Source organism: Suncus etruscus, chromosome 13 (assembly GCF_024139225.1).
Source record: "Suncus etruscus isolate mSunEtr1 chromosome 13, mSunEtr1.pri.cur, whole genome shotgun sequence".
Lineage (NCBI taxonomy): Eukaryota > Metazoa > Chordata > Mammalia > Eulipotyphla > Soricidae > Suncus > Suncus etruscus.
Window position 1 is genome coordinate 94,303,060 of NC_064860.1, and position 27,115 is coordinate 94,330,174.

At 45.5% G+C, this 27,115-nt stretch overlaps 1 protein-coding gene across 1 annotated transcript in view; it reads left to right on the top strand.

Moving 5' to 3' along the window:
• TTC3 (tetratricopeptide repeat domain 3) overlaps positions 1-27,115 on the top strand; it is a 68,623-nt gene that overhangs the window by 36,256 nt on the left and 5,252 nt on the right. The window contains exons 21-39 of the mRNA XM_049785616.1: positions 894-1,016; positions 1,530-1,631; positions 2,172-2,264; positions 2,813-2,877; positions 4,453-4,592; positions 6,746-7,063; positions 8,939-9,190; positions 9,642-9,688; positions 11,248-11,304; positions 12,614-12,687; positions 13,660-13,824; positions 15,115-16,096; positions 17,047-17,112; positions 19,416-19,565; positions 21,658-21,797; positions 22,796-22,806; positions 23,042-23,099; positions 23,591-23,687; positions 25,626-25,726. Coding sequence (XP_049641573.1) covers positions 894-1,016; positions 1,530-1,631; positions 2,172-2,264; positions 2,813-2,877; positions 4,453-4,592; positions 6,746-7,063; positions 8,939-9,190; positions 9,642-9,688; positions 11,248-11,304; positions 12,614-12,687; positions 13,660-13,824; positions 15,115-16,096; positions 17,047-17,112; positions 19,416-19,565; positions 21,658-21,797; positions 22,796-22,806; positions 23,042-23,099; positions 23,591-23,687; positions 25,626-25,726 — 3,041 coding nt within the window. The remainder of the gene's footprint in view (positions 1-893; positions 1,017-1,529; positions 1,632-2,171; positions 2,265-2,812; positions 2,878-4,452; positions 4,593-6,745; positions 7,064-8,938; positions 9,191-9,641; positions 9,689-11,247; positions 11,305-12,613; positions 12,688-13,659; positions 13,825-15,114; positions 16,097-17,046; positions 17,113-19,415; positions 19,566-21,657; positions 21,798-22,795; positions 22,807-23,041; positions 23,100-23,590; positions 23,688-25,625; positions 25,727-27,115) is intronic.

Here is a 27,115-nt window from a genome sequence, read left to right on the forward strand (position 1 = left end):
ACCCTTACAGGTGAAGTGTACTAATATTTGCAGATGGGAATGATGAACTGAGTTGCTCATGGTTAAAGGCCTAGAACAGGGTAGAACCAGGGTGTGGTGTGAACCTAGGACTCTGGTACCTCCATAGTTGTGTTGTTAAGCATGTTGTGTTGGATGCAATTGCTTTCCTCCTCATTGCTAGACAATCAGTGTTTGAAGATGTCAAAAACAATCAGCTTGCATGCAAGGTAAATGCCCAACTCTTCTGTGCTATCATTCCAGCACCAGCAATTTGGTTTTTAACTGGCTCTTCCTCATGGTGGGGTTCTGGGACCAACACAACTTAGGAATCTTTGGGGCCACACCTGACACATCCTTAGCCTTCCAGTGTCTGAATGGAAATCTGCCAATATCATTGAAATATATCTATCACACAATCTCCAAAGAAATTTAAATTAAGGACCATAGGGAGCATATTGGGCTGGCCTGCATTCGATCTGTGGCATCCCATATGTTGCCCCAAGGCTCAGTTCAGTACTTGCTCCTGAGCACCTCTAGATATGCCCCCTCAAAAATAACCAACAAAAGAAATGTAAGATAAAAATGGAAATCAAAACCTCAAACATACTAAACTGGCACTATCAGAAAGACCAGTAGCTGTGTAGAAGTCATGGTTTTATGATTATAACAAGTACTTAGGATTTTGATTTTGATGGAAATTTGATATGCTCTTTCCTCCCCCTTCCCTCTCAACATTTCTTTATTGACTTCATAAAAACAGGAAAGTTGGCGTGGTTTGTTCTTAGCTAAAAAATTAAAAAAAAAACATTTGATGGCAAGAGATAATTGAAATTGTGATCATATTTATGGATACAACAAGGCTCTAGTATGGGTTTTGTTGATTTCTCTTCTAGATGCTATTGGAAAAATTCGTTGAGGAATGCAAGTTCCCTCCAGTACCTGATGCTATTTGCTGCTATCAGCAGTGCCGAGGATACTCCAAAATCCAGATCTACATATCAGACCCTGATTTTAAGGTACGTTAATTACAGAAGTACTGGGACATGAACTTGGATTCTTGAAACTTCTTTTCCCCCGCTTGAGATTTTTTTTATTCATTAAAAGGTACTTGATGGGGGGGGTGGAGCAATAGAACAGCAGGGAGGGCTTCTGCCTTTGCCTTATGGCAAATCTGGTTTTAATTCCCAACATTCCATAGGGTCCCCAATTGAGCACAGATGTAGTAGTGTAGGGGCAAGAGCAATAGCTCGTGGTAGGGCATTTGCTTTGCACACAGCTAACGTGGGATCAATCCAGGTTCGGTCCCAGGCATCTCATTTGATCCCCTGAACCTGTCAGAAGTGATTCTGAGCGCAGAACCAGAAGTAACCCCTGAGTGCTGTAGTGTGGTCTGAACACCCCCCTCAAATATATAGTATGAAAATAAAGGCCAAAGACTATAGAAATTATAGGGGGGTGCCTGATACTGTTAATTCAGAGAAGGGTCCTACCTCTGTGACACTGATGAAAACCCACATTTAACCCTCCAGGGCTTCATTCGGATCAGCTGCTGCCAGTATTGTAAGATTGAATTTCACATGAATTGTTGGAAGAAGTTGAAGACCACCACCTACAATGACAAAATCGACAAGGTAGGTCCCCTCGAGTGTCTTTGGGATCCAAACCAGGTCCATGTGGCTGTCCCTATGTGGAACAGGATCTGAGTTTTCATTGGGACCCACTGAAGACCCAGGACCCAACGTCGTTGCTTCTTGGAATAAGGAACTTTACTTTTCTGTGTTGTATTTACTGTCCGGTGGATCTTCAGAGTTGGGGCAAGGATGGGCTCTTGTGGACCCTCGATGGCATTTCTGAGTTGGGATTATGGAGGGCCCGTTCTTGTTGGACGTGGGGGAGCTGACATCAGAGTCTGTTCCTGCTCTGTTGCTAAAAGCAGTGACTTGGACAAAGGGTACCTGGTATTAGTCTGGCACTAATTGGCCAAAAGAGATCCCATGGCCAGCTCTGCAGTGGCTCTTTCCCCCTTAGAGAAATTTCCAAAAGGCCCAGAGAGAGCCATAAGAAGGGGCTTCGCAGCCTTGAATTCTTCTCTTGACCTCCTGGTGGTTAAAATTATCTACGTGTGTGCATTGATCATAAGAGCGACTAATATTCCTCTTTATTTGAAATAGGACTTCCTGCAGGGAATCTGTCTTACCCCTGACTGCGAAGGAATCATTTCCAAGATCATCATCTATAGCAGCGGCGGAGAAGTTAAATGTGAAGTAAGTGTCCATGAACTGATGACCAAAATGCATAAACATTTTTTTTTTTTTGGTTTTTGGTTTTTGGTTTTTGGACCACACCCAGCGTTGCTTAGGGGTTACTCCTGGCTGTCTGCTCAGAAATAGCTCCTGGCAGGCCCGGGGGACCATATGGGACACCGGGATTCGAACCAACCACCTTTGGTCCTGGATCGGCTGCTTGCAAGGCAAACACCGCTGCTGTGCTATCTCTCCGGGCCCTCATAAACATTTTCATATAGAACTTACCTCGAATTTCGATAGATACCAGTAACCACAGAGGGTTATTTTTAATAATGTTTATAGTTCATTTGATTATTTGCTGATGCTTACTATTTTATAAGTTCATAAATTGTGCCTACATACTTGTTCACTTTCTGCAAAATTATTTTGCTGAAAGTTTGTCTTACCGCTGTTCTTTACCCAGTTGAACACTGTGTTTATGAAATGCTCTTTATTTGTGGCCTTATGTTATTTTCATGGGAATATGAGACAAATTTTGGATGTTTCTATTTTGTTTTGTTTTTAAGTTTGAACACAAAGTCGTAAAAGAGAAAGGTACTCCAAAGCCTATTCTGAAGCAGAAGTGTTCTAGGTAAGATATTTTTAAAACATATCAATAAGCTAATGTTGTCTCATGAGAGATAATTCTCTATAAACAGTTATTCTGAATTTCTTTTCAAACTGTACATAGTTTGAATAAATGGTTTTGAAATACATTCCATGGGCATTTAAAATTTAAAGAGAATTAGTTTAAGCATGGTTAAATTCTCAAGTGTGACTGACAGATTGAATTTAAAGGTAATATTATGATGCTTGACGCTGTGAAATTTTGTTAGAGAGAGAACCATATTACCTTGCAGCATAATTTTTATGGTTTCTTCTTTTGGGGTGAGAGATTTAACAGTGATGCTCAGGTTACTCCTGGTTTTGCTCTTAAGGCCCACATTTTTTGAGTGGGGAATCACTCCTGGCACACAGGACCATATGGGGTGCTGGGATTCGAAATTCCATCCATCCTGGATCAGCTCCATGCAATGCAAATGGCTTACCGCTGTGCTATCTCTCAGGCCCAAGGCCCACACTATTTTTTTGGTTCGTTTGGGGTCACACCTGGCAGTACTCAGGGGTGACTCCTGGCTCTGTGCTCAGAAATTATTCCTGGCAGGCTTTGGGATCCTGTGGGATGTTGGGGAGGAACCTGAGTCAGCCACTTGCAAGGCAAATGCCCTTCCCCTACCCTCCCACTTCAGCCCCTGGGAATTTACTCTTGGCACCCCCAGGACTAAATGGTACTGAGAATCTAACCCAGTCCTCTGGCATGGGAAATGTGCATATTATTCCTTTTTTTTTTTTTTTTTTTTTTTTTTTTTTTTTTGGTTTTTCGGCCACACCCGTTTGATGCTCAGGGGTTACTCCTGGCTAAGCACTCAGAAATTGCCCCTGGCTTGGGGGGACCATATGGGACACCGGGGGATCGAACCGCGGTCCTGATCCTTGGCTAGCGCTTGCAAGGCAGACACCTTACCTCTAGCGCCACCTCGCCGGCCCCGCATATTATTCCTTTAAGTCCCTGGAACAGTTTTCAGTATTTCTGATTATCCTAAGGAATAATGTACAGGCATAAGAATAACATCTGTGGGCCGGAGAGATAGCATGGAGGTGAGATGTTTGCCTTTCATGCAGGAGGTCATCGGTTCTAATCCCGGCGTCCCATATGGTCCCCTGTGCCTGCCAGGAGCGATTTCTGAGCCTGGAGCCAGGAATAACCCCTGAGCACTGCCGGGTGTGACCCAAAAACCACAAAAAAAAAAAAAAAAAAAAAAAAGAATAACATCTGTATGGGACATTGTTAATTAGTATGAATCTTATTTTTATAAAACAAGTACCCTTAGTTAGACTAAGTCACTGGTAATATATGTTCATTTTTAATAGCCTGTGTCATATATTCCTTCTTTTTATTATTATTTTTGTACATGTGTGATGCCAGGTATTGAATCTAGGTTATCATCCCTGCAAGTCATTTGCTGTACTATCAGATTTTGATACTAAGCAGAAGATACAGGCCCAGTTATATTGAGAGTTATTTCTGTAAACTACTTGAGAAAGCTAATTAGTGAATTGGGTTTTAAACCAAAGCAAATGATGACTAACTGAAAATGTTCATTAGCGTGGAGAAGTTAAAACTGAAAGAAGAAAAAAAGCTGAAGAGAAAGATCCAGAAGAAGGAAGCAAAGAAATTAGCCCAGGAGCGATTGGAAGAGGATCTGCGGGAAAGGAATCCCCCCAAACAGGAAGAGCAGAAGAAAGGTAGGTGGAGGTGGACATGATGAGAACCAGGTTATGGCCACAATAAACGAAAACACGTTCCTCTTCCTGGGACATTGTAGTGACTTGATTAGGCTTGAGTTAACTGATAACACCATCACCATGAAGTTATAATGTCTAACATGATTATTAGATAGTGATAGGGCTCTGTAAACTAGCTTGGGAATTTAATGTTTCAAACATTTTAACTTCAAATGAGTTTCGGATTATGTGAACTAATAAAGCCAGGATCAGATACAGAAGCTGCTCTGGAGTTCGCAAGCCTTCTCGGTTAGATTCATCTGCTTTTCACTCCCTGGTTCAAATGGGAATCCTCCTTGTGAATTTTTTTAACACTTTCTGGACACATAATGACATAGTACACTGGAAATTTCCCTCGCTTTTTTGTTATGCAAGGAAGCTCTTTCCTCTTGCTATTTTTCATCTAACATTCCTGTAGTGTTTCACAAATCATTGATAGTAATATACTACCAAAATATTTTCCAACAAATATTTTTTATTTTAACTTGGCAAGCTTGGAAAGGTAGGCATAGAAGGGACCACAATGACTGTGATTACTCCAGATAAGCATTGGGTGCTGATGGGACCGGAAAGGCGGCGCTAGAGGTAAGGTGTCTGCCTTGAAAGCGCTAGCCAAGGAAGGACCGAGACCGCGCCTGTCTAGAGTACAGGTGGGGGTGGGAGGCTGAAACCTAATCACAATCATGTTTGTCATCAAATAGAATTGGGTGCTGGAAAGAAGGAACATGACAGGCATGATACATACATCCCTTCAGTGACAATATAAGAAACAACAGTGCCTCAGGGAAAAAAGGAATAGAGAGGGGAAACATGGCTGTCCTAGAGGCAGGCTGGAGGTGGGAGGGAAACTTCGGCACACTGGTGGCAAGTATTGAACGCTGGTCAAGGGATGGGTACTGAACATAGAGCAAAAGCTCAACGATCACCAACTTTAATAACGGTGCATCTCAGGGTGATTTCAGCTTAAAAACTGAAAAATTAAAGACTGGCAATGAGTTCTGAGAGTGGGAAGTTGAAAATCTGAGCCTTTTCCAGCTTTGCATTTGTGATTCCATATATGTACAGCTGGAAATCGCACAATATCGTGAATAACAGCAGTAGCCACCAAACACTTGTTCATATTGAATTCATAATCCCTCTACCTTACATGTGGAATATATTTTAAAAATATATATTAAATATAAAAGTTAGTTGACACGACTGGTTTCAGATTGCTGGAGAAATCTATCTTAATTTTAGATGTTGCATGATTGTGAGGTGAGATAAAAGGCCCTTGTGTGTGATGTAATTGAGCTTGTTCCATATTTCTTTTTCTTTCTTTCTTTTTTTTTTTTTGGTTTTTGGGCCACACCGGGCGGTGCTCAGGGGTTACTCCTGGCTGTCTGCTCAGAAATAGCTCCTGGCAGGCACAGGGGACCATGGACCATATGGGACACCGGGATTCGAACCAACCACCTTTGGTCCTGGATCGGCGGCTTGCAAGGCAAAGGCTGCTGTGCCATTATCTCCGGTCCCCATATTTCTATTATATACATATTTATCCACATTTATATATGTATATTTATGTTTCTTGTCCCTTGACCAAAAATAACCAAGCATCATGTCACACCAGGCTTTTTTTGGGTGGGAGGGTCTCACCCAGCCAGGGTTTCCTCCTGGCTCTATGCTCAGAAATTGCTCCTGGCATGCTCAGGAACCATATGGGATGCTGGAAATTGAACCATTGCCTTTCTGCATGCAGCACAAATGCCCTGCCTCCATGCTCTCACTCCGGCACCAGGCTTTGTTTTCTTTCTTTCTTTCTTTTCTTTTCTTTTCTTTTCTTTTCTTTTCTTTTCTTTTTTTGGTTTTCGGTTTTTGGGTCACCCGATAGCACTCGGGCTATTCCTGGCTCTACGCTCAGAAATTGCCCCCAGCAGGCTCAGGGGACCGTACGGGATACCGGAATTCGAACCACCGTCCTTCAGCATCTAAGGCAAACACCCTACCGCTGTGCTCTCTCTCTGGCACCCAGGCTTTGTTTTCTAATGTTCCTGTATCTATTTCTGATTTAGTACCTTGGGGCATGGCCCTTTTTCTGCCTTTCATGATCACTGGCTGTTCCTTGCCCACAGAAGCAGCCCAGAAATGCCAGTGCCTGGATGACAGGATCCTGCAGTGCATCAGGCAGTACTCGGACAAGATCAAATCCGGCGTCCTGAACCCCACCAAGCTTCTCAAGGAGCTGCTGTCCTGGAAGGTGCTGACCACTGAGGACTACACCACTTGCTTCTCCAGCCGCAACTTCGTCAAGGAAGCCGTCGACTATGTCATTCACTTCTTGATTGAGAAAAATAACCGTGTGAAGACGAGAATCTTTGTGCATGTGTTGAGTGAACTCAAAGAAGTGGAGCCAAAACTTGGGACCTGGATCCAGAAGCTCAATGGCTTTGGTATATCACTTAATTCTAGAGAAATGGGGTTTATTTTTGTGGGGTTGTGGTTTTGCAGCCACCCCTGGTATAGTGTTCAGGGATGACTCCTGACAATGCGTAAGGAACCATGTGGGAAACTGGCGCCCTTGCTGGCTGGATAACTGGGATTTTGAAATTTTTAAATTCCTTAAAGAAAATGGGGGGGCAGAGAGATTATGCAGTGGGTAGGGTGTTTGCTTTGCACATGGCTGAACCAAGTATTGGTCCCCAGAATCCCATATGATTGATCCCTCGAGCTTACCAGGAGTGATTTCTCAGTGCAGAGCCAGGAGTTGCCCCTAAACATGAGTGGGTGTGGCCCTCCCCCAATAAAACAGGATGGCTGGAGCAATAATATAGTAGGGAGGCTGTTTGCCTTCTACACAGCCTACCTGGATTCAGTCCCTGGCATCCCATATGGTTCCCCTGAGCCTACCAGGAGTGATTCTTGAGTGCATCCTGGTGCTACCTCACTTTGCCTCGACTAAAACAAGTTTATCACAGAGGTGGTACCAGAGTTGCTGGTTGACCGTGGTAAGTGGCCCCTTGAGACGTTCTGGGCCTGAAAAAGGACTCTTCGGTGATCACATGGCCAGGACTGTCCTAAGTCAGTTGGTTAAGTGAATTAAAGTTAGTTCTCACTTTAATTGGCTCCGGGAGATGGAGGGAAAGTACCCTTGTTTTCACACTACCTGGGCAGGAGCACCCAACCCTGGTCCTGGTATATTTAGGTGAACATGTGAGACTTCCTGCCCAGTAGGAGGTGGGATTTGTCCTTTGATAGAATCCAAGCTGCGGGGGGTGAAGGGTGTTTGCTTAAATACTTTATTTGCCATCACCATGAGATACATAGTTTTAGGGTTGTTCATGGTTGTGTTTCAGTCCTAACATGTCCAGCACCCTTCACAAGGGCATATTTCCCACCCCAATGACCCAGATTCCCTCCTGCTGTCCCTGCCCCTCCTGTCTCTGAAGCATACATCTCTCTTTCCCACCGACCACTTTTAGACACTTAGGTTTATACCTAATGAAGAAGTAACATGCATGTCACTTTATCTTCTTTCAGCACGCAGTTTATTTCCAGAGTGATCATTCCCAACTCTCCTGTCCTAGTGCTCCCTTCTGTACCCTCACTGCACTCTCTCTTTGTGGCAAGCTTTTTACCATTACCCTCGTCCCTACTGTCTCTGGATATTAATGTGCCATACTATCATATTTTTCTTACATCCCATACCTCGATGGGACTCATGACTCAACATCATACTTCCCATATTCATTTGTGTCTAAGCAAATTTCACAACTTCAAAAAAAAAATTCACAACTTATTTTTTCCTAACAGTTGCATAGTATTCCATTGTGTAGATATACCAGTTTCTTTATTCACTTGTCTATTTAGGATCTTGGGTTATTTTCAGATTCTGGCTATTGTAAATATTGCTTCCATTAATGAACATAGGAGCGAACAGGGCTTTTCTGCCTTGTGTTTTTGAGATCCTATGATATATTCCTAGGAGCAGATTTGCTGTATCAAGTGGGAGCTCACTTTTTAGCTTTTTTTTTGGGGGGGGGATGGGAACCACACCCGCTGACACTGGCTTTGCACTCAGAGATCATTCCTTGCTTCAGGGACCAGACAGGACACTGGGGGAATCTAATTGCGGTCCATCCTAGGCTACCATGGGCAAGGCAGACGCCTTACCACTTGTGCCACCAGTCTGCATTGCCACCAGCAGTGAATGCATGAGAGGCCCTTCCTCCCTGCATCCACAGCAGTAGGCTGAAGGAAATCCTTTCAGCAGCCAACCATGTACTTTCACACTTTCCCATCTCATCTGGGTTTTGTGTTTCTTTCAGGCCTTGATGCCACAGGACCTTTTCTTTTACGATACGGAGCATCTCTGAAGGATATTGATTTCAGCATCATGACTTTTCTCTGGAATGAGATGTATGGCCATAAACTGGCTTCCATTGAAGGCAAGCAGCTGGATTATTTCTTTGAGCCATCGTCCTCAGAGGAGGCAAGATTTCTGATATGGCTCCTGGAGGAAAACAGGGAAAAATTCCCGGCATTGCAGAGTGCTCTGGACGAATTCTTTGATGTAATGGGTATGTGATCTGTATTTTAGCACTTTCATCTGCTGATGGGAAGATCTGGGAAGTGAGGACTTGGTGTTTTCATTTACTTAACAAATGTTGGGCCAAAGCAATAGCATAGTGGAGAGGGATTTGCTTTGCACACGGCACATGCACGCGCGCGCGCACACACACACACACACACATACACACAGAGAAAAGTATTAAGGTATAACTGGTTTATTTGGGAAACTTAGGGATTGAGAATACTGATAATTTGGTGAGCCAGAGTGGACATCATGTAGAGAGGTTTGTCTTGCACATGGCTTACCCAGGTGCGATCCCCAGATCAATAGATCAAATATAGAATGTAGAAGGTGTTTCTAGCACCTGGGGTGGTTTTCTGCAATGTTTTTATTTATTTGTTGGTGAAGTATATATCCAAAACTCGTTTTCTCACCAAGCCCTGTGTCTCTTCCAACAGACAGTCGCTGTACCGTGCTGAGGAAACATGACAGTGGGGAGGTTCCGGTAAGTTGCTTGGTCACACCAAGTGTCACCTTGTAATTTGTGTTTGCAGAATGTAGTCTTACCCAGAGCAGTGTTTTTCTTTTGTTTTCTGGGCCATGTCCAGCAGTGCTCAGGGGTTACTCCAGGTTCTGTACTCAGAAAAACTCCTGGGAGGCTCAAGGGATTTTATGGAATGCCAGGGATCCAACCCAGGTCTGCTGCATTCAAGGCAAATCTCTTCCCTGCTGTACTATTCTTTGGCTTTACCAGACCAACCTTTTTATTTCCCCAGGGGAGTATTCCGAATCAAATTTGGAATAATGAGTACTGTTTTATTTGAAAAATTAACCCTAATCTTTTTATCTTTTTTTCTTCCTTTTATTTTATTTTATTTTATTTTTTTTTTTGGAATTATTGCAATAGCGCACACACACACACACACACACACACACACACACACACACTGAGGTTAAGGGGAAACAAATGTTCCCAAAATTTTCCAGCTAATAAATTTATAATATCTTAGAAATTGGAAAAGGAGTCCCTGAGTCATTTCCTTGCTTACCGTTGAAGCTCTCTAGAATTCAGGGGTCCTCAAACTTTTAAAACCAGGGGGCCAGTTCACTGTCCTTCAGACTGTTGGAGGGCCAGATTATAGTAAAAACAAATTATGAACAAATTTCTATGCACACTGCATATATCTTATTTAGAAGTGAAGAAACAAAATGGGAATAAATACAGTATGTGGCCCTCGGGCCGTAGTTTGAGGACCATTGCCTAGATGATTGCAAACTTTTTTTTTTGGTTTTGGTCACACCCAGCAGAGCAAACACTCATGGCTCTACGCTAAAAAATCGCTCCTGGCAGGCTCAGAGGATCATATGGGACGCTGAGATTCAAACCATTGTTTTTCTGCATGCTAGGCAAACGCCCTATCTCCATGCTATCTCTAAAACTTTATCTTAATGCTATTTATAAACAGCTAATACACCTAGCAAGGACATAAATGCTTCTTCTCTAGAGTCTACTTTTGTGCCTCAGTTTAGCCTCATACACAGACTCTTCTTATTTGGCTTTAATTAAAGACATACAAAAATGCTAAGCGTGGAGGTCTGAGTGATAGAAGCACAGCTGGGAGGATATTTTCCTTGCTTGCAGCCAAACCAAGTTTAATCCCTGCCATCCCAGAGAATTCCCCCATGCCTGCCGGGATGAGTCCTGAGCACAAAGCCAGGAATAATCCCTGAGCACCGCCTGAAAATAATGCTTATAGCACATAACTAGAATTATTTTATAAGCCTTATTATTTGAGGTACCATAAACTTCATTGGAAGTGAGTTTAAAATGCCTGTACAGTTTTAATTGAGTTTCCTCGTTGGACTTCATTAAATTTTTTCTTTTTTTCCATTGTAAATACAGTCACATTATGGCTGATGTGCTACATATGGTTACATATAGTTATATGCTTATTAAAAGGTTATATACATATAACTTAAGCCAATCTGATTGATATCTTTACTGATAACTTCACTGATGCTATTTGAATATTTCTTAACTTTCCTCTTTCCCCTGTTTTTTAGCTGAGCACTCCCAAGCCAAAAAACAAAGGCAAGAAAAAGAAGCCGAAAGATTTAAAGGTACAGGTACTTTCTGTATATATTAATATTGGGATTAATATTGGGATGGGTACAGTGGTACTCGGGTTACTCCTGGACTTACATTCAGAAATCACACCTGGTAGGATTCAGAGAGTCCTGTGGGATGCAGGGATCTAACCAAGGTGGGCTGTGTTTAAGGGTAATGCTCTACCTACTGTACTGTATTATCTTTCCTCTCCTGTGTATATTAATTTTATCATGGAGGAGGATGGCCTGGTGGTGCTCAGGGCTTACCCCTGGCTCTGCCCTCAGCAATCACTCTTTTTTTTTTTTTTTTCGTTTTTGGGTCATACCCGGTGACGCTCAGGGGTTACTCCTGGCTATGTGCTCAGAAGTCGCTCCTGGCTTGGGGGACCATATGGGACACTGTGGGATCAAACCGAGGTCCATCCAAGGTTAGCGCAGGCAAGGCAGGCACCTTACCTCTAGCGCCACCCCCCGGCCCCAGCAATCACTCTTGGTGTAGTGCCCAGGGCACCATATGTAGTAACAAAACAGAAGAACTTGGCTAGTATTGGGCTGATTTGATCGACATCATTTTTGTTGATCAAGTGTTTACTATCTAAATTTGACAGAAGCTCTTAAGTAATAGGGTCCCTTCCCTCTTCTCCTGAGCCCCTTAGAAATTATAGGTTTGCAGGACTCAGAAATCAGAGATCAGATAAGAACTGACAAGAAACTGAAGAGATATTCAGAATACGGAAGTATCACCTATGTTCTCATAAAACTGTTCATTTTGATCTTTGATTAGATGTCTGACATGGAAAGTCAGATGCCAAGAGTGATGGTACATACAGTAGGCAGGATTTTTAGGTTCTTCCCTAAATGATCATCTGAGCACTGGCAAGAAGAGCATTGCCAGATGCTGCTCAAACATAAAAAAGGAGCCAGAGCGATAACACAGTGTTGGGGGTTGTCCTTGCACACCGACCTGGAACAAACCTGGGTTCCATCTCCAGCATCCCCAAAAGTGCCCTGAGCCTGCCGGGAGTGATTTCTAAGCACAGGGCCAGGAGTAACCTAACGCCGCCAGGACCTAAAAAAATTAAATTGAAAAGAAGAAAAAAGTAAATTCAAACTGAGAGTTATTAAAAATATTTTTAAAGCACCAGAAGTGACTCAGTATTCATCTGGGTCTATTCTTGGCTATAAAAATTTCTATTTTTATCAGTTCAGAGTCACAAGAAATCTTAGATATGTCTAAACGTTCTGTACACGTTTCTATGAGCATTATTTCAGGGTAGAAAATCATGGTCATGTTTGCTGTTTTTATTTTTTTTAAAACCAGCCCAAGTTAGTTGGATCTGGAACAGCTTCAGTCACAACAAATAACGATGCTGTCACCTCTGGCGAAGACCATAAGTAAGTAGTACTTTTTCTGTTTTTATTATTATTACAGAAAGTTAGTTTTATCAGTATTTATCAACTAGGGACTCTGGGATCCCCAGATAGTCGTAGAATCATCATTGCCAATCAGGTAGGGGAGGCCACTACATAAGATAAGTGGGGGAGGGACTAGAAAAAACAAGGGCTTAAGGGAGGGATGTGGTAGGAAAACCATGGTAGGGAAATGTGGAAAACCAAGGAAGATCTACATAAAATAGTAGTGCGTGATAATGAATATTTGGTTAAATTTTACTTTGTTTTGGGGCCATCCCCAGTGGTACTTGGGTGACCCTGATTCTTTGCTCAGAAATGAATCTCTGGCAGGTTCAAGGGACCCTATGTGACCTCTGAGATCAAATCTGAGTCGGCTGCGTGCTGGGCAAACACCATCCCACTGTGTTATCATTACAGCCCTAAATGTTTCATTTGCAAGTGTTTGGAACTTGGTGGAATTCACTTCTTGTGCTTTAAAATCACATTTGTCCTGCCTTTTCTATGTTACCTGTGCCTCAGTTGGCCTTGCTGACATTGCTTATCTTATCTCTCTCTGGCTTGGCTTGTGTCTTCTAAGGATCCATGATTGGCACCCTAGCCAGGTCAGAATGTGGCATGGAGGCAGAGCAAGGGCCTTTCCTGGGCGAACGCACAAAGGACTCTTCCTATTTGGAATCATTTCTCCTGCTCTTCATTTCTTTCCCTGTTAATCATTCCCCTGCTACGCCACGCTTCTTTCTTTAGATATGAGCCAGGCCACTCTGTCGGTCCCTCTCCCTCAGGTCCCTCTCCCTCAGCGTCACTTTATTCAGCCTGAAGGTCTCCATCTCAGCTGATGACACAAGTCTGTCTTTCCTTCCAGCTAAGTGGGATTCCATCATGGCTTCTTATTCTTGAAATTGGGTGTGCCTAGAATGTTACTAATCACTAGATCGGCTTTGTTTTAACCCGCAGATCCACTGCCAGTTCTTCAGGCCCATTTGTGATCCCTGAGCATCTCCGGCAGGACGTGGAAGAATTCGAAGCCCTGTATGAGCAGCAGAACAGCGGCGAATATGTCGTCCGCAACAAGAAACTCTGGGACATCAACCCAAAGCAGAAATGTTCGACTCTGTATGAGTGAGTGTTTCCACTCTCCCACCATGTCATTTGAAACAGCCAAAGAGTTTCAATTTTTTCTGTTCATCCGTCTTTGTTAAATGGAGTCATTGATTGACTTACCACCCCGGAGAGAAAAGCAGTTTGATTGCTTTTGGTCATGTTGTACACAAAGTTAATCGAGGCTTCTTAGCAATTGAGTGTAGTGTCCTAATGATGAAATGTTGAAACAATTAAAGTTTTTTTCTACTTCACTTATAAAAGTAGGCTCAAGAAATTTAATGTGAGGAGCCAGAGCCTGAGTCAGCCAGGTGTAAGCCCTGACCACAATAGGAATGCCCAAAAACAATAGCAGAGGGGCCAGAGTGGTGCCGGAAGTGGTAAGGCATTTCCCTTGCACACGCTAACCTCGGACAGGCCATGGTTCAATCCTCCGGCGTCCCATATGGTCCCCCAAGCCAGGAGCGATTTCTGAGTCCATAGCAAGGAGTAACCTCTGAGTGTCATCAGCTGTGGCCCAAAAACCAAAAAATAAATAAAAATAAAACAGCAAAAACCTCACTTTAATTTGAAAACTAGTTAAGACATCTGAGAAAACATTTCCTTCATCCTTTATTATTACTTTATCTTCCTGAGTTCAGCCTGGTGGCATGGCATCGTCCTTAGTTTTCTTTGTATGATCTTTCTTGGGGCCGGAGCAATAGCAAAGTGGTAGGGTGTTTGCTTTGCATGCACCAACCATGGGTGACCCCACTTTGATTCCATGTTACTTAAATCCAAGGTGCTGTGATTACGTGATGGTAGTGATACGGTCTCACTGATCACAAATAACCTGACTCGGGGCCATAGAGATAGCATGGAGGTTGTGCTTTTGCTTTGCATGCAGAATGACAGTGGTTTGAATTCTGTGTTCCCATATGGTCCCCTGAGTGCTGCTGAGTGTGACCGAAAAACCCAAGGAAAAAAACAAACAAGTAGCCTGACTCAGAGCTAGAAAGGAGTCAGCCCTGAGCTTTGCTGGGTGTGGCCCCCAAACACACCCAAAAGCGATGTTATTTGTTTGGGGCCACGCCTGTGGCACGCAGGTTACTCGTGGCAGGCTCTGGGGACCCAGTGGTGTGCTGAGGATCAAACCCAGGTCAGCTGTGTGCAAGGCAAACGCCCTCCCCACTGTGCTAGCGCTCTGTGCCCCCCCCCCATCTTGGTTTTATTAAGGAGCATTAGGAAATCCTGTTCTGTTGAGAGTTTTGGGTTCCAGAAGCTCCATCGCAGTGCATCCTTTTCTGACTCCTAAATGTCCCCTTTTCCCAGCTACTTTTCTCAGATGCTGGAGGAGCACGGCCCCCTGGACATGAGCAACAAGATGTTCTCCGAGGAATATGAGTTTTTCCCTGAGGAGACCCGGCAGATCCTGGAGAAGGCAGGCGGCCTCAAGGCCTTTCTCCTGGCCTGCCCACGCTTCGTGCTCATCGACAACTGCATCGCACTGAAGAAAGTCGCATCCCGCCTCAAGAAGAAGCGAAAGAGGAGGAACATCAAGGTGAAAGTCGAGGAGATCACAGCCAAGTCCGGGGAGTATCTGAGGGCCAAGCTCCCCCTTAATCCAGCCGCTCGGGAATTCAAACCCGATGTCAAGCCCACGGCCCCAGCTGCCGTTGAGCTGCCCAGAGCAGCACCTGCCAATGCGAGTCCCCCCAAGCCAGCATCTGAAGTGGCTCCGAAGCCCAAATCCCCAAAAGCTACATCAGGTCCTGCCTCTGGATCACTCCCCGAGGCTGCACCCCCCAAAGCTGGGGTCACTCCTGAGTCCCCCTTGCCCAGTGCCAAAGACGCAGGTCTCCAGTGTGTCTCCTGCCCTTCTCCAGTTAAGGCATCTGAGGCCGTGGCACCCACCTACTGGGCACAACCCCAGGTGGTCTCGGGCTACTGCGCCTATGTCCCCGTCCGGGGCTTCGGCATTGCCCAGACGCCCCCCACTTACATCAACGTGATCACCAGCATGCCCACCTATGCCAGTGTGTGCGCCCCCGTGGCAGGGGCAGTTCCCACCGAGTACACCATGCCCAGGCCCGTGCCCGTGGTCCCCATGTTCGTGGCCAGCGCCGCAGCAGAGGAGACAGCTGCGCCCTGTGTAGAGGGTCCCCCACTGAGTGCCCAGGGAGTCCCTGCTGACAAGACAGCCTGCAAGATACAGATCTTGGCAAAACCGGCCATGCCTCCACGCATCATGGAAGAGTCGGCCAGCCAGTGCCAAGAAGCAGATTTTCCACCCACAAAAGTGGCTGCCATTCAGGTGATTCCTTTTTTTTTTTTTTTAAGTGTCTGTTCTTTGTTTGAGGGCCAACCTGCTGGTGTTCAGGTGTTACTCTGGCTGCTACACTCGAAATCACTCTTGTGGTGCTCAGGGAACACTAGGGGGTGCTATTGCTCCAGCCCCTTAAGAGTCTTTGGATCCTTTTCTCCTGGCTCCAGTTTTGACTCAGCTGAGACAGTGCGGGCAGCAGAGGGAGCCAGAACATCTCGTAAGGGTTAGAAGTGCGTGAGGAAAAGGATACCTTGGCCAGCCCTGAAAGATGGCACCACACTGGCCTTAGCCCTGTGTTCTCTGGGGTCCTCCAACTTAGGGTGCCTACCCTAAAGATTGAGCTTGGGTGTGCTGAGAAGGAAGAGGACATGTGCATCCTGCAGGGAGTTCACAAGAGAAAGGAAAACAGGAGAGATCAGGGCTGTCACCCCAGTTTCTCCTGCCACTTGATGGAGTGGAAGGCCAGACACACACAGACCTTTCCTCACCAGGATGAGCCCCTTGGGTCACTCTGGTGTTGACACCATGAGGAGAGACTTCCCTGAAAACCCTCGGGGTTCCCCTTTGCTTCCCACGACACTTGACTGGGGAGCGATGCCAGAGGTTTTTCATTTCTGTTGCTTCACTCATATAAAGGTTTCTAGGAAACCAGAAGGTCTTATCTAAATTGCCCCTCCTAGAATCAATAGTATTGTAGCTTTTGGGGGCGGAGTAAGACACACCTGGCAGTGCTCAGGAGTTACTCCTGGCTCTGCTTTCAGGAATCAGTCCTGGCAGACCCTTTGCAGTGCCGGGGATCGAACCCAGGGTCAGCCACTTGTAAATAAGCACCCTTTCTGCTGTACTGACCCTCAGGCCCAGGGACAGATTGGTTAATGTCCTTTGGGGATGGAATTGTTTCTCGGGTACAACTGGACATGGTGTGTTTTGTCCCGCAGGTGTCTTTGCTTCTGGTGGATCAAGAAATCAACACTGAGCCCTTCAGCCCCTTTGAGGCCAAACTGGTGAGTTTCCATTTGAAAAGGTGGCTGGCTCCCTCGAGCTCATCCCTCTGTCTCTTGGGGATTTGGTTATTTTTATTTTTTGCATTTTTACTTTTCCTGTCTTCTGCTTACTCAAGCTCATGTTCCTTCTTGAACTCCTTTCTCCCACACACACACACACCTTTCTGTGTAAATTTTGTTTAATAAAAGCTTACTGCTTTACTTTGTTTTGGGGGGAAGCTATACCCAGTAATATTCAGAAGTTCAGAAATCACTCCTTACAGTCTCAGGGACCATATGAGATGACGGGGATTGAACCCAGGTCGTCTGCATGTGAGGCAAACACCCTCCCTGCTCTATTTTTCCAGCACTCCACTTTAAAGATATGAGCTTAAAGCCAAAAAAGAGCGGCCAGACTAGTAGCGCAGCGATAGGTGCTTGCCTTGAATGCATCTGACCCAGGCCGAGCTACAGATTCCCCAGTGTCCCATATGGTTCCCCAAGCCATTAGCGATTTATGAGCGCATAGCCAGGAATAACCCCTGAGCATCACAAGCTTTGGCCCAAAAAAAGAAAAGAAAGAAAAAAAAGAGGGTCTGGGTTTGTGGCACAAGCAGTAGGGCGTTTGCCTTGCACGTGCTGACCTAGGATGGACCAAGGTTCGACCCCCTGGCACCCCAAAAGTGAAAATCAAATTAACTATTTGTTTGACTAACTTTTTATTAGCTTGGTAGAAATGACAGGGTAAAATTTATTTGGAGCCTACTAATTCTGTATAAAAACATTTGGAATAAGCATTCGAGTACAACAAAAGTCAATAAAAACATTGGAATTTGGGGAGGCAATTTTCTTCATAGCTCATTTATTTCAAAGGATGATGGTTTTACTATTTCAACTGTATAAATGAGACTTCATTTATAAACAGTGTCTTCACATGAATAATGTGGAATGTATTGCAAAGACTCAGCACTTAATGGATAATTCGGTCGGAATATCAATATAGTCACCATTCAACATTAATAGATATTAATAGTTAATTCGATCAACTCTAGTTGCTGAAAATGTCTTCAGTCAAATCCAAATTCTGTTCTTGACTTAGATGGATGTTCTCACAATGCTGGCATTTTTCATATCAAAAGCCTCTGTTTATTTGCAGCAGGAGGGCTGAGTTCAGAGTCCTGGCACTGCAGGGACCCAGGTAGAACAGGATATGGCCCAAAGACACACAAACACCCCTCCCCAAAAAAAGTGAACAGATATCCTAAATAATATATTAAATTTGACGGTTGCCAGGCTGGAGTACAGCAGTGAGGGCATTTGCCTTGCATGCAACTAACACATGGTCAATCCTTGGTGTCCCATATGGTCCCTTGTGCACATCAAGAGTGATTTTTGAACTTAGAGTCAGGAATGCACCACCAGGTGTAGCCAAAAAAAAAATACCAAAAACAAATGATATCCGAACCATTATGTGAGAGTTGACGGGCTGCATTGATCAGCAGTGAGTAGACCTTTATTTAACTTGATCCCAGCATTTCAAAAGAATAAAAGGGGCTGGAGAGATAGCACAGCAGTAGGGCATGGCCTTTCAAGCAGCAGATCCAGGACAGACAATGGTTTGAATTCTGGCAACCCATATGGTCCCCTGAGCCTGCAGGGTGTGGCCCAGAATGGGAAAAAAAAAAAAGAATTCAGGAAGGCTATTTGGATATGGAACTTTCCAAAGACCAACAGCTTGTGTAAAGAGGAAAAGCTAAAGAAATAAAACAAAATATCAAAAGGGGGGGGGAGCCAGAGCCGTGGCGCAGCCGTAGGGCATTTTCCTTGCACATGACTGACCTAGGACAGACTGCAGTTCAATTCCTCAACGACCCATATGGTCAGGAGCGATTTCTGAGCGTATAGCCAGGAGTAACCCCTGGGAATCACTGGGTGTGGCCCAAAAACTAAAAGGGGAAAGGAGGGATAAATAATGCAGCTTGTACAGACTATGTTAGAAGAAGAGACTCCATTTTCAAGTAGCAAAAGGTATAATAGTGAACTCTTTGTTAGTTTGGTTTGGGTTTTTGGGCCACATCTAGCATCCTGAATCTGCATTCAGGAATCACGCCTATTGGTTTCAAAGAAACATACAGGGTTCTGGGGACTGACCCGTGTTGGACGCGTACAAGGCAAACGCCGTCCCCACTGTACTGTTACTCCAGTCCCAGAATAGTGAGCTTTTGATAGGATGGCAGAGTTTAGGCTTTATTTAAGAGAGTTATTTAAGACAGAGGCCCATCAACAAACTGCCTTTCATTGGTGACTCTGTCCTTGACACTTAGGGAGAAATTTCACAGCTTGAAAAGGAGTACTACATTCTGCAGCAGCAGCTGCAGGAAGCCTGCAACAGTTACGAGCAGAAAAAACTGCAGAGCTCAGAAGAGACCAAGGATCTGGAAGAAAAGCTGACAAGGAACTTGGAAGAAAACAAGGTAACTGGCCGAATCGCCTTGAGGAGCTCATTGCTGCAACTTAATTACCCTCGACAGCTGAATTGGGCACAAAACAGGGTTCCTCTTGTGTTGTCTATGTATCTCTGTGGCTTTTGTGTGATGGCCTTTTTTGCCATGCAGTCAAACTCCAGGGGAGTAGAGCAATGGCACAGTGGGGAGTGTGTTTGCCTTGCAAACAACCAACCTGGGTTCGATCCCTAGCATCCCATATAGTATCCTGAGCACCACCAGGAGTGAGTCCTGAGTAACCAGGAGTAAGTGCTGAACACCATTGGGTATTGTGCCATACCCCCCAAGAAAGGGAAAAAATTGACATTTTGCCATATAAGAAAAGCCCTAGTAGCCAGAGTGATAGCACAAGGAGTAGAGTGTTTGCCTTGCTCAGTGGCTAACGTGGGTTGCATCCCATAGCATTCCCTGAGCCTGCCAGGAGGAAACCTTGAGCACTACCAGGTATGGCCCAAACACCCTTGTCACCATCCCCAAAAAAGGAAAGGACTTAATATGCGTATTCACTTCTCTACATGGTCAACATAGTGAGCTGCCATGTCATTGAAGGGCAGTTCGTCCAAATTGCCTGGTGCACTTGTAAGATTTTCCATGACTCCTACACCTCATTCCTTTGGATTTCTGCCAAGTAGGTTCTTATGCCCTTGTCTGACCTGTTCGCCTGTCCCCCCAATCACAGGGCTGGGGCTAGATAACATCACTGGCTCGGAATAGCAGAGAAACAGCAGCCAGCATGCCTGTAGCCACTGGCCACAGTCACGGATGTGACCGAGCTAGAAACAGACACTCCAGGCAGAGGCTGGGATGGTGGGTCATTGGTCCATACTCAGACACAGGAAGAGTGTTGAGTCCCCTCTGCAGGCCTCTGGAGCAGTTTGATCAGGCCAGGATAGATGTCCGTGGCCTGAGGCCTAAAGTCTGAGCAAGGAGCACTCACAGTATGTGGGGTGGCGGAGTCTCAGGGCCCTGAGCAGATGTGCAGAGCTGAAATGTCCCTGGGTAGAGTCTTTCACGCTGGTGTGTGATTCGGTTCTTTTCTCCTATTCATGATGAGACATACCCTACAGGGAAGGTTTCCTTTGTACCCACTGAAACAGATACACAACACTATACATGGAGAGCTTTGCTCGTTTTCCATGGATGAGCCTTTGAAAAGAGACAAACTTCTATAGGATTCTCGGGTTCAGAAGTTGTTGTGTTTATTTTAATTTTGGGTGGTTTGTATATTGTGCCACACCCAGTGGCTCTGGGGAGTAACTCCTGGCCCTGTGCTCAGGAATCAGACCCGGTCTGCTGCATACAAGGCAAATGCCCTTCTCACTATGCTATCACTCTGGTCCTCAGATTTGTTTTTAATGGCTGGGGGTGCTTCGAGCCTCATCCAGCTATGCTTAGGGATCCAGGGATCACTCCTGACAGTGCCAGGGCATTGCCCGTGGAAGATATTTGCTGTGCTGCCCAGCCATGACCCCTGTTATCCTCAGGGATTAGTGCTAGTTCTGTGCTCAGGGATCAGTCACCTAGGGTGTTGGGGGCTGCAGCCCAGGTCAGCAGCGTGCAGAGCAAACACCATCTGCCTTTCTCTCTTAACCTCATTCTTTTTTTTTGGGGGGGGGGCCACACCCGGCAGTGCTCAGGGGTTACTCCTGGCTGTCTGCTCAGAAATAGCTCCTGGCAGGTACGGGGGACCATATGGGACACCGGGATTCGAACCAACTGCCTTTCAGAGGTGTAGGACCCTGTTTGGTGTATGATATTGTCTCCCAGGTTTGCACAGGGCACTCACTGCTAGCTGCTGTTCTGAAAATCTTGAGTCACAGATAAAGCCATTTTCCACCACAGTTTTAGGCTTTTGGCTCCTTTATTTGATTTGATATTTTAGCGTTGACTAGGATGTGGTCCACTAGAGGGCACTTGCTCTGCCTGTGTGAAACCCTGGGCTCTGTTTCTCGCCCAAAAATCCCAAGCACTGACCAGTCCTGAAACAGAACACACCAAAAAAGTCAATCTTCCTCATTTACTTTAAGATTATGTTTTAAAAATGTGTTTTGTTTTGTTTCAGATTTCAAAGACAGAATTGAACTGGTTCCTTCAAGATTTGGAGAAAGAAATAAAAAAATGGGAGCAGGAGAAGGAAGAGATCCAAGACAAACTCAAAGCACTCAAAAAGAAGATGAAGACATTTTTGACTTCCAGTGAGACGTGAGTGACAAGCAGAAACCCGTGGTTTTGATTGTTCTTTTTGTATTTGAAATGAGGGTTATATTTTGGTTTTGGTTTTTGTTCTTTGTTTTGGAGTCACACCTGGTGGCACTCAGTGGTTACTCCTGGCTTTGCACTCAGAACTCACTCCTGACAGGCTCAGGGGACCCTGCAGGATGCCGGGGATCGAACCTGGGTCAGCAAGGCAAACACCCTCCCTGTTGTGCTATCACTCCTGTCCTCAAGAAATACAGCTTGTATTTTTGACTCTTAGCATTTTCAATGTTTAGTTTCAAGTTTTGTTAGAGTCAACGTTTCGATGACCCTTCTGTCTCTTACGGAACATGCATTGGGAATGATGTCAGCTAAAGTTACTTCCTCAGCCTGCCATGTATTCAGGGGAACCAGAGCATATACTGGTCAACCAGGACCACCTCTCGCTCTGCAAGTTTACATAAGAGTTTACCCATCCCCGTGAATCAACCTCTCTTTTCCTCTCGGTTAAGTGAGGGACCTAGCCTCTATCTTACATATTTTGCACAATATTGGAAGGTACTGAAGACAGCCTTTCTGGATTCTTGCCTATTGGCAATTGAAGTGGAAGCCTCGTGGCCCAATCCCTCAGGATTGGGGGGTGTGGGTTTGGAGGAAATGCCGATACAGGAAATAATCCACATAGGGTTGAAGAGTATAAAACAGGTTCAAGAAACTTCCACTACTAGCTTTCCTTCCACTCACTAGCAAAAGATACCAGCAAGCCGTGGAAACAAAAACACAAGCAGCTTCTCCCTGAGACCTGAGGTCTTTATTGGGGAGAGAAAGACCCCCAACCCCTTCGGTGGAGAACAGGTAGGGGTAGGGACCAGTCCAGAGGTACTTTCAGTTCATTAGTGACAAGCACCAGCAGAGAATTATTGTCCTGAATCGAGTGAAAACCAGTTACTCCAACAGGCGATGTCTAATAAAGCCCACTAGTATTATATAGTGAGGCTGAGGAGATACCACAGAAGTAGGGCATTTTGCCTTGCACATGGCCAATCCAGGACAGACCTAGGTTCAATTCCTGGCAACCCACAGGGTCCCCTGAACACCGCCAGGTGTGTCCCAAAAAAATTAATAAATAAAGGGATGTTCATCTGTGAGCATTTTCTCTGTGCAAGCCTTTTTTTTTTTTTTTTGAATCCCTGAAAATGAATTGCATTTTGGTGGTTGTCCTTACCATAGGCTCACTGAGGAAAATGCAGAAAATGACAACCATGATCAGGACCAGGAATCCTCTCTGGATGAGGCTCCTGAAATCAGGCAAGTAGAAACCACTGTTACATTGGCAGGGCGATTGAGGCCTCCCCCGTACATGACACTTGCCCAATGGTGCACATGGCCCTCTGGGAGCAGAGCTGTGGTGGCATTGGGGGTGGGATCCTGGAAAGATGGGGTGTGGAGTTTTAGGGACCAACAGCACTTTGTCCTGGGGACCTGAGAGATAGGACAGCAGGGATGGCATTTGTGTTGCATGCATCTGACCCGGGTTCAGTCCCCAGCATCCTATGGTCCCCGAAGCTGTCAGGAGTGATTTCTGAGCACACAGCCAGGAGAAGCCCTTGAGCACCACCAGGTTTGGCCCAAGAGCCAAAAATAATAATGATAATAAGTAAACAAAATATATTTCATTTTAAAGAAGAATGTGCCCTATCTGTAGCATCATTTCAAAGCTGATGGAATTCACTCTCTTCCGCTGATACCCTGGCTAATTGAATCTTGCCTGCCCGGGTGTTTGTTCCTTCCTTCTGCAGTCGCATATTCGCCGAGGAGAAGGCGCAGGTGGAGGAATGCATCAAGAGAGGCAAAGACAGCTACGAAGAGAGTCTTCAACGGGCCATGTCTGCTGAGGTGAGTCAGGAGCCCAGTGACCACACAGATAGGGCAGTGCCCCTGTGGAAAGTGCCTCAACAAGAGGGATGAGGCTTGCAGCCAGGACAGGGCCTCTGGGGGCATGTGTTTAGGCATTGGCACAGAAGGATTGTACAATTCTGTGAGCACTGGGACCCAGTGTGCAAGCCCTGCCCTGTGATGGGGGAAGACACACAATGGGAACCTCATTGACTAAACTGCGGGTGCATTGCAGCTGGGTAGGTACACCCAGTGTCACTGGGTTCCCCTAACCTGCCAGGATTAACATTTGGGGGCCACACCCGGCAGCCGTCAGGTTACTCCTGACTCTGCACTCTGGGAGTACTGTAGCAGGCTTGGGGATCCTATGGGATGCCACGGATTGAACCAAGGTCAACCTCATGCAAGGCAAATGCTATACTTGCTGTCCTATTGCTCCGGCCCCAAATAGGAGTAATTTCTGAGCACAGAGTCAGGAGTACCTTTTGACAACTATTGGGTGTAGCCCCCCCCCAAAAAAAAAGAAAGAATGTTTTTTATTTGTTTAGGGTTCAGCTTGTGGGCCCCAGATAGAGAAGGCCTTTCGTTTCACACATGCAGTTAGTTCACTGGACAAGAATTGGGGATTACAAGGAAGTAAAGTGATATGCAGGATACCCATCAGTAACAGTACTGCAAGCTATAGTGTCTACAAGGAAAATGAGAGAAGAAAGTGTCTACCCAGAGAGGCAGGAGAAAAACTGAGGGCATTGGTGGTAGAATGGATGATGGAATATTATGTGACTGAAACTCAACTCAACTTTTTGTGTTTTGTTTTGGGGCCAAACCCAGTGGCTTTCAGGGGTTACTCCTGCCTCTGCACTCAGAACTCTCCTGGGGGCCAGAACAATACACAGCTGCAGGATGTTTGCCTTGCATGCAGCCAACACAGGACGGACACCATTTCTAATCCCTCCATCCTATATGGTCTCCTAGGCCTGCCAGAGGTGATTTCTGAGCGCAGAACCTGGAGTAACCCCTGAGTGCAGCAGGGTGTGCCCCACCCCCCAAAAATGAAAGAAATCACCCCTGGTTGGGGCCAGAGTGATAGCACAGGGGCGTTTGCCTTGCAAGCAGCCAATCCAGGACCTAAGGTGGTTGGTTCGAATCCCGGCGTCCCATATGGTCCCCATGCCTGCCAGGAGCTATTTCTGAGCAGATAGCCAGGAGTAACCCCTGAGCACCACTGGGTGTGACCCAAAAACCAAAATGCCGGGGGTCGTACCCAGGTCAATCCTGGGCCAGCTACATGCAAGGCAAATGCCCTACTTCTGTGTTGTCTCTCTGGCCCCATATTTTTAATTCTAATTTCTCACAGTGATCTAATTGAGGAAAAAATGATCACTAGGGTCTGGAACGATGGTTTAACGAGTAGGGCACTTAATTGCCTTGAACAGGGACGACCTGGGTTTGATGCCCTGATGGTCCCTCAAACCCTGCTAGGAGTGATCCCTGAGTGCAGAGCCAGAAGGAATCAGAGCCACCACCAGGTGTGGCCTCAAACCAAAAAGAGAGGAAAGTCATCACCTAAGGTAGTCATTTTCCTGTCAGGTTCTTTTCATATCTAGACCTTGTGTGAAAATGCAGATGATGATGTGCTAATGGTATGTCCTCAGGGTGTCATTTGAGGGGAAACTTGAAGGTGAAAACTGAGTTTTAACAGTCTTCATATAGTTAATTGGCTTTTGGGCCCTGAGTGATCACAGCAGGACAGCAGGGAGACCATTTGTCTTCCACCCTGCCAACCTGGGTTCCATCCCCAGCATCCCATATGGTCTCCCTAGCTTGCAAGGAGTGATTTCTGAGCACAAAGCCAGGAATAATTCCTGGCCTAAACAAACAAAACAAATAAAATTGGCGTTTCTATTTTGAACAACCTTTCCCCCCATCTTCCCATAGGTGGCTGTGCTTGAAACCTGGAAAGAGACTGAAATGTACAAGTTACAGGTCATGGAGTCCCAGGCTGAAGCTTATCTGAACAACCTCAAACTCAAGAGGAGGTAACGGACAGCCCTGTTGGTCTTCCTGCATCTCTGCAAAGAAATCAGAACTGATTTTGGGGGGAGGGGAGGTTGTTTTCATCAGGACCACTTCAATAATTAGATTATTGGTAGAGGCTGGTTCAATAGCACAGCAGGGAAAGTGTTTGCTTCACACAGAGCTTACCCAGGTTTAATCAGTCCCTAGCATCCCACGAGGCTATTTGTTTTTTTGTAAGAAAAAACACCAAAATCAAAATGTATCAGCAAAAGTGATCATCTAGTTATGATTTTACATTGATAAGTGGATCTTTTTGGGGGGAATAACTTCACTGCTATTAGGGAAAAAATTAATAAAATGATTTTGGGGAGGCCAGTCAACAGCAGGTTACCTGCTGTACTATCTCTCTGGCCTCAACATAATTATTTTCCATATATAGCATGGAGGTGGTTTGTTTGCCTTGCATGCAGAAGGGCAGAAGGACAGGAATCCCTGAGTGCCACCGGGTGTGACTCAAAAACCACACACACACTTATTTTTAAATAGTACATACTGGAGCTAGAGCAATGGCACAGCAATAGGGCGTTTTTCTTGCACGCTGCTGACCAAGGATGGACCACAGTTCCCCGGCATCCCAGATGGTTCCCAAAGCCAGGGTCGATTTCTGAGCATATAGCCTGGAGTAACCCCTCAGCATCACCGGTGTGCCCCAAAAATAAAACAAAATTTTGTACATGTAGGGGCTGGAGTAATATTACATGTGGGATGTTTGCCTTGTGTACAGTCAACTCATTTGATCCCCGTCACCCCGAATAGTCTCCTGAGCACTGCTATATGTGGTCTGAACACCCCTCCCCCCAAATTGTGCATATGGCCAGTATGTATAGTGGATAGGGCATCTGCCTTGCATGTGGCAGACCCCGGTTTGGTCCCTGGCATCCCAGATGTCCCCCAACCTGCCAGGAATCAGCTCTGAGCATTGCTGGGTATTGCCCCAAAAGTAAATGAATGAATGAATATGCAGATGATATGATTGATCATGTTAACTCTTGCTCTAGTGACACATTCATAGCTATATCTGGTGATGCTCAAGGGTTATTCCTGGATCCATGCTTAGGAATCACTTTTTTATTTTGTTTTGTTTTGTGTTTTTGGGTTTTTTGGGGGTTTTTTTGTGGGGGCCACACCCGGGATGCTCAGGGGTTACTCCTGGCTGTTTGCTCAGAAATAGCCCCTGGCAGGCACGGGGGACCATATGGGACACCGAGATTCTAACCATACACCGATGTCCTATCTCTCCGGGCCCAGGAGTCACTTTTGGTGGGGCTCAGGGACCATATAAGGTGCTGAAGATTGAACCCAAGTTGTCCCCATCCCAGACAATCCCTCTCCCCACTGTACTAGCCCTC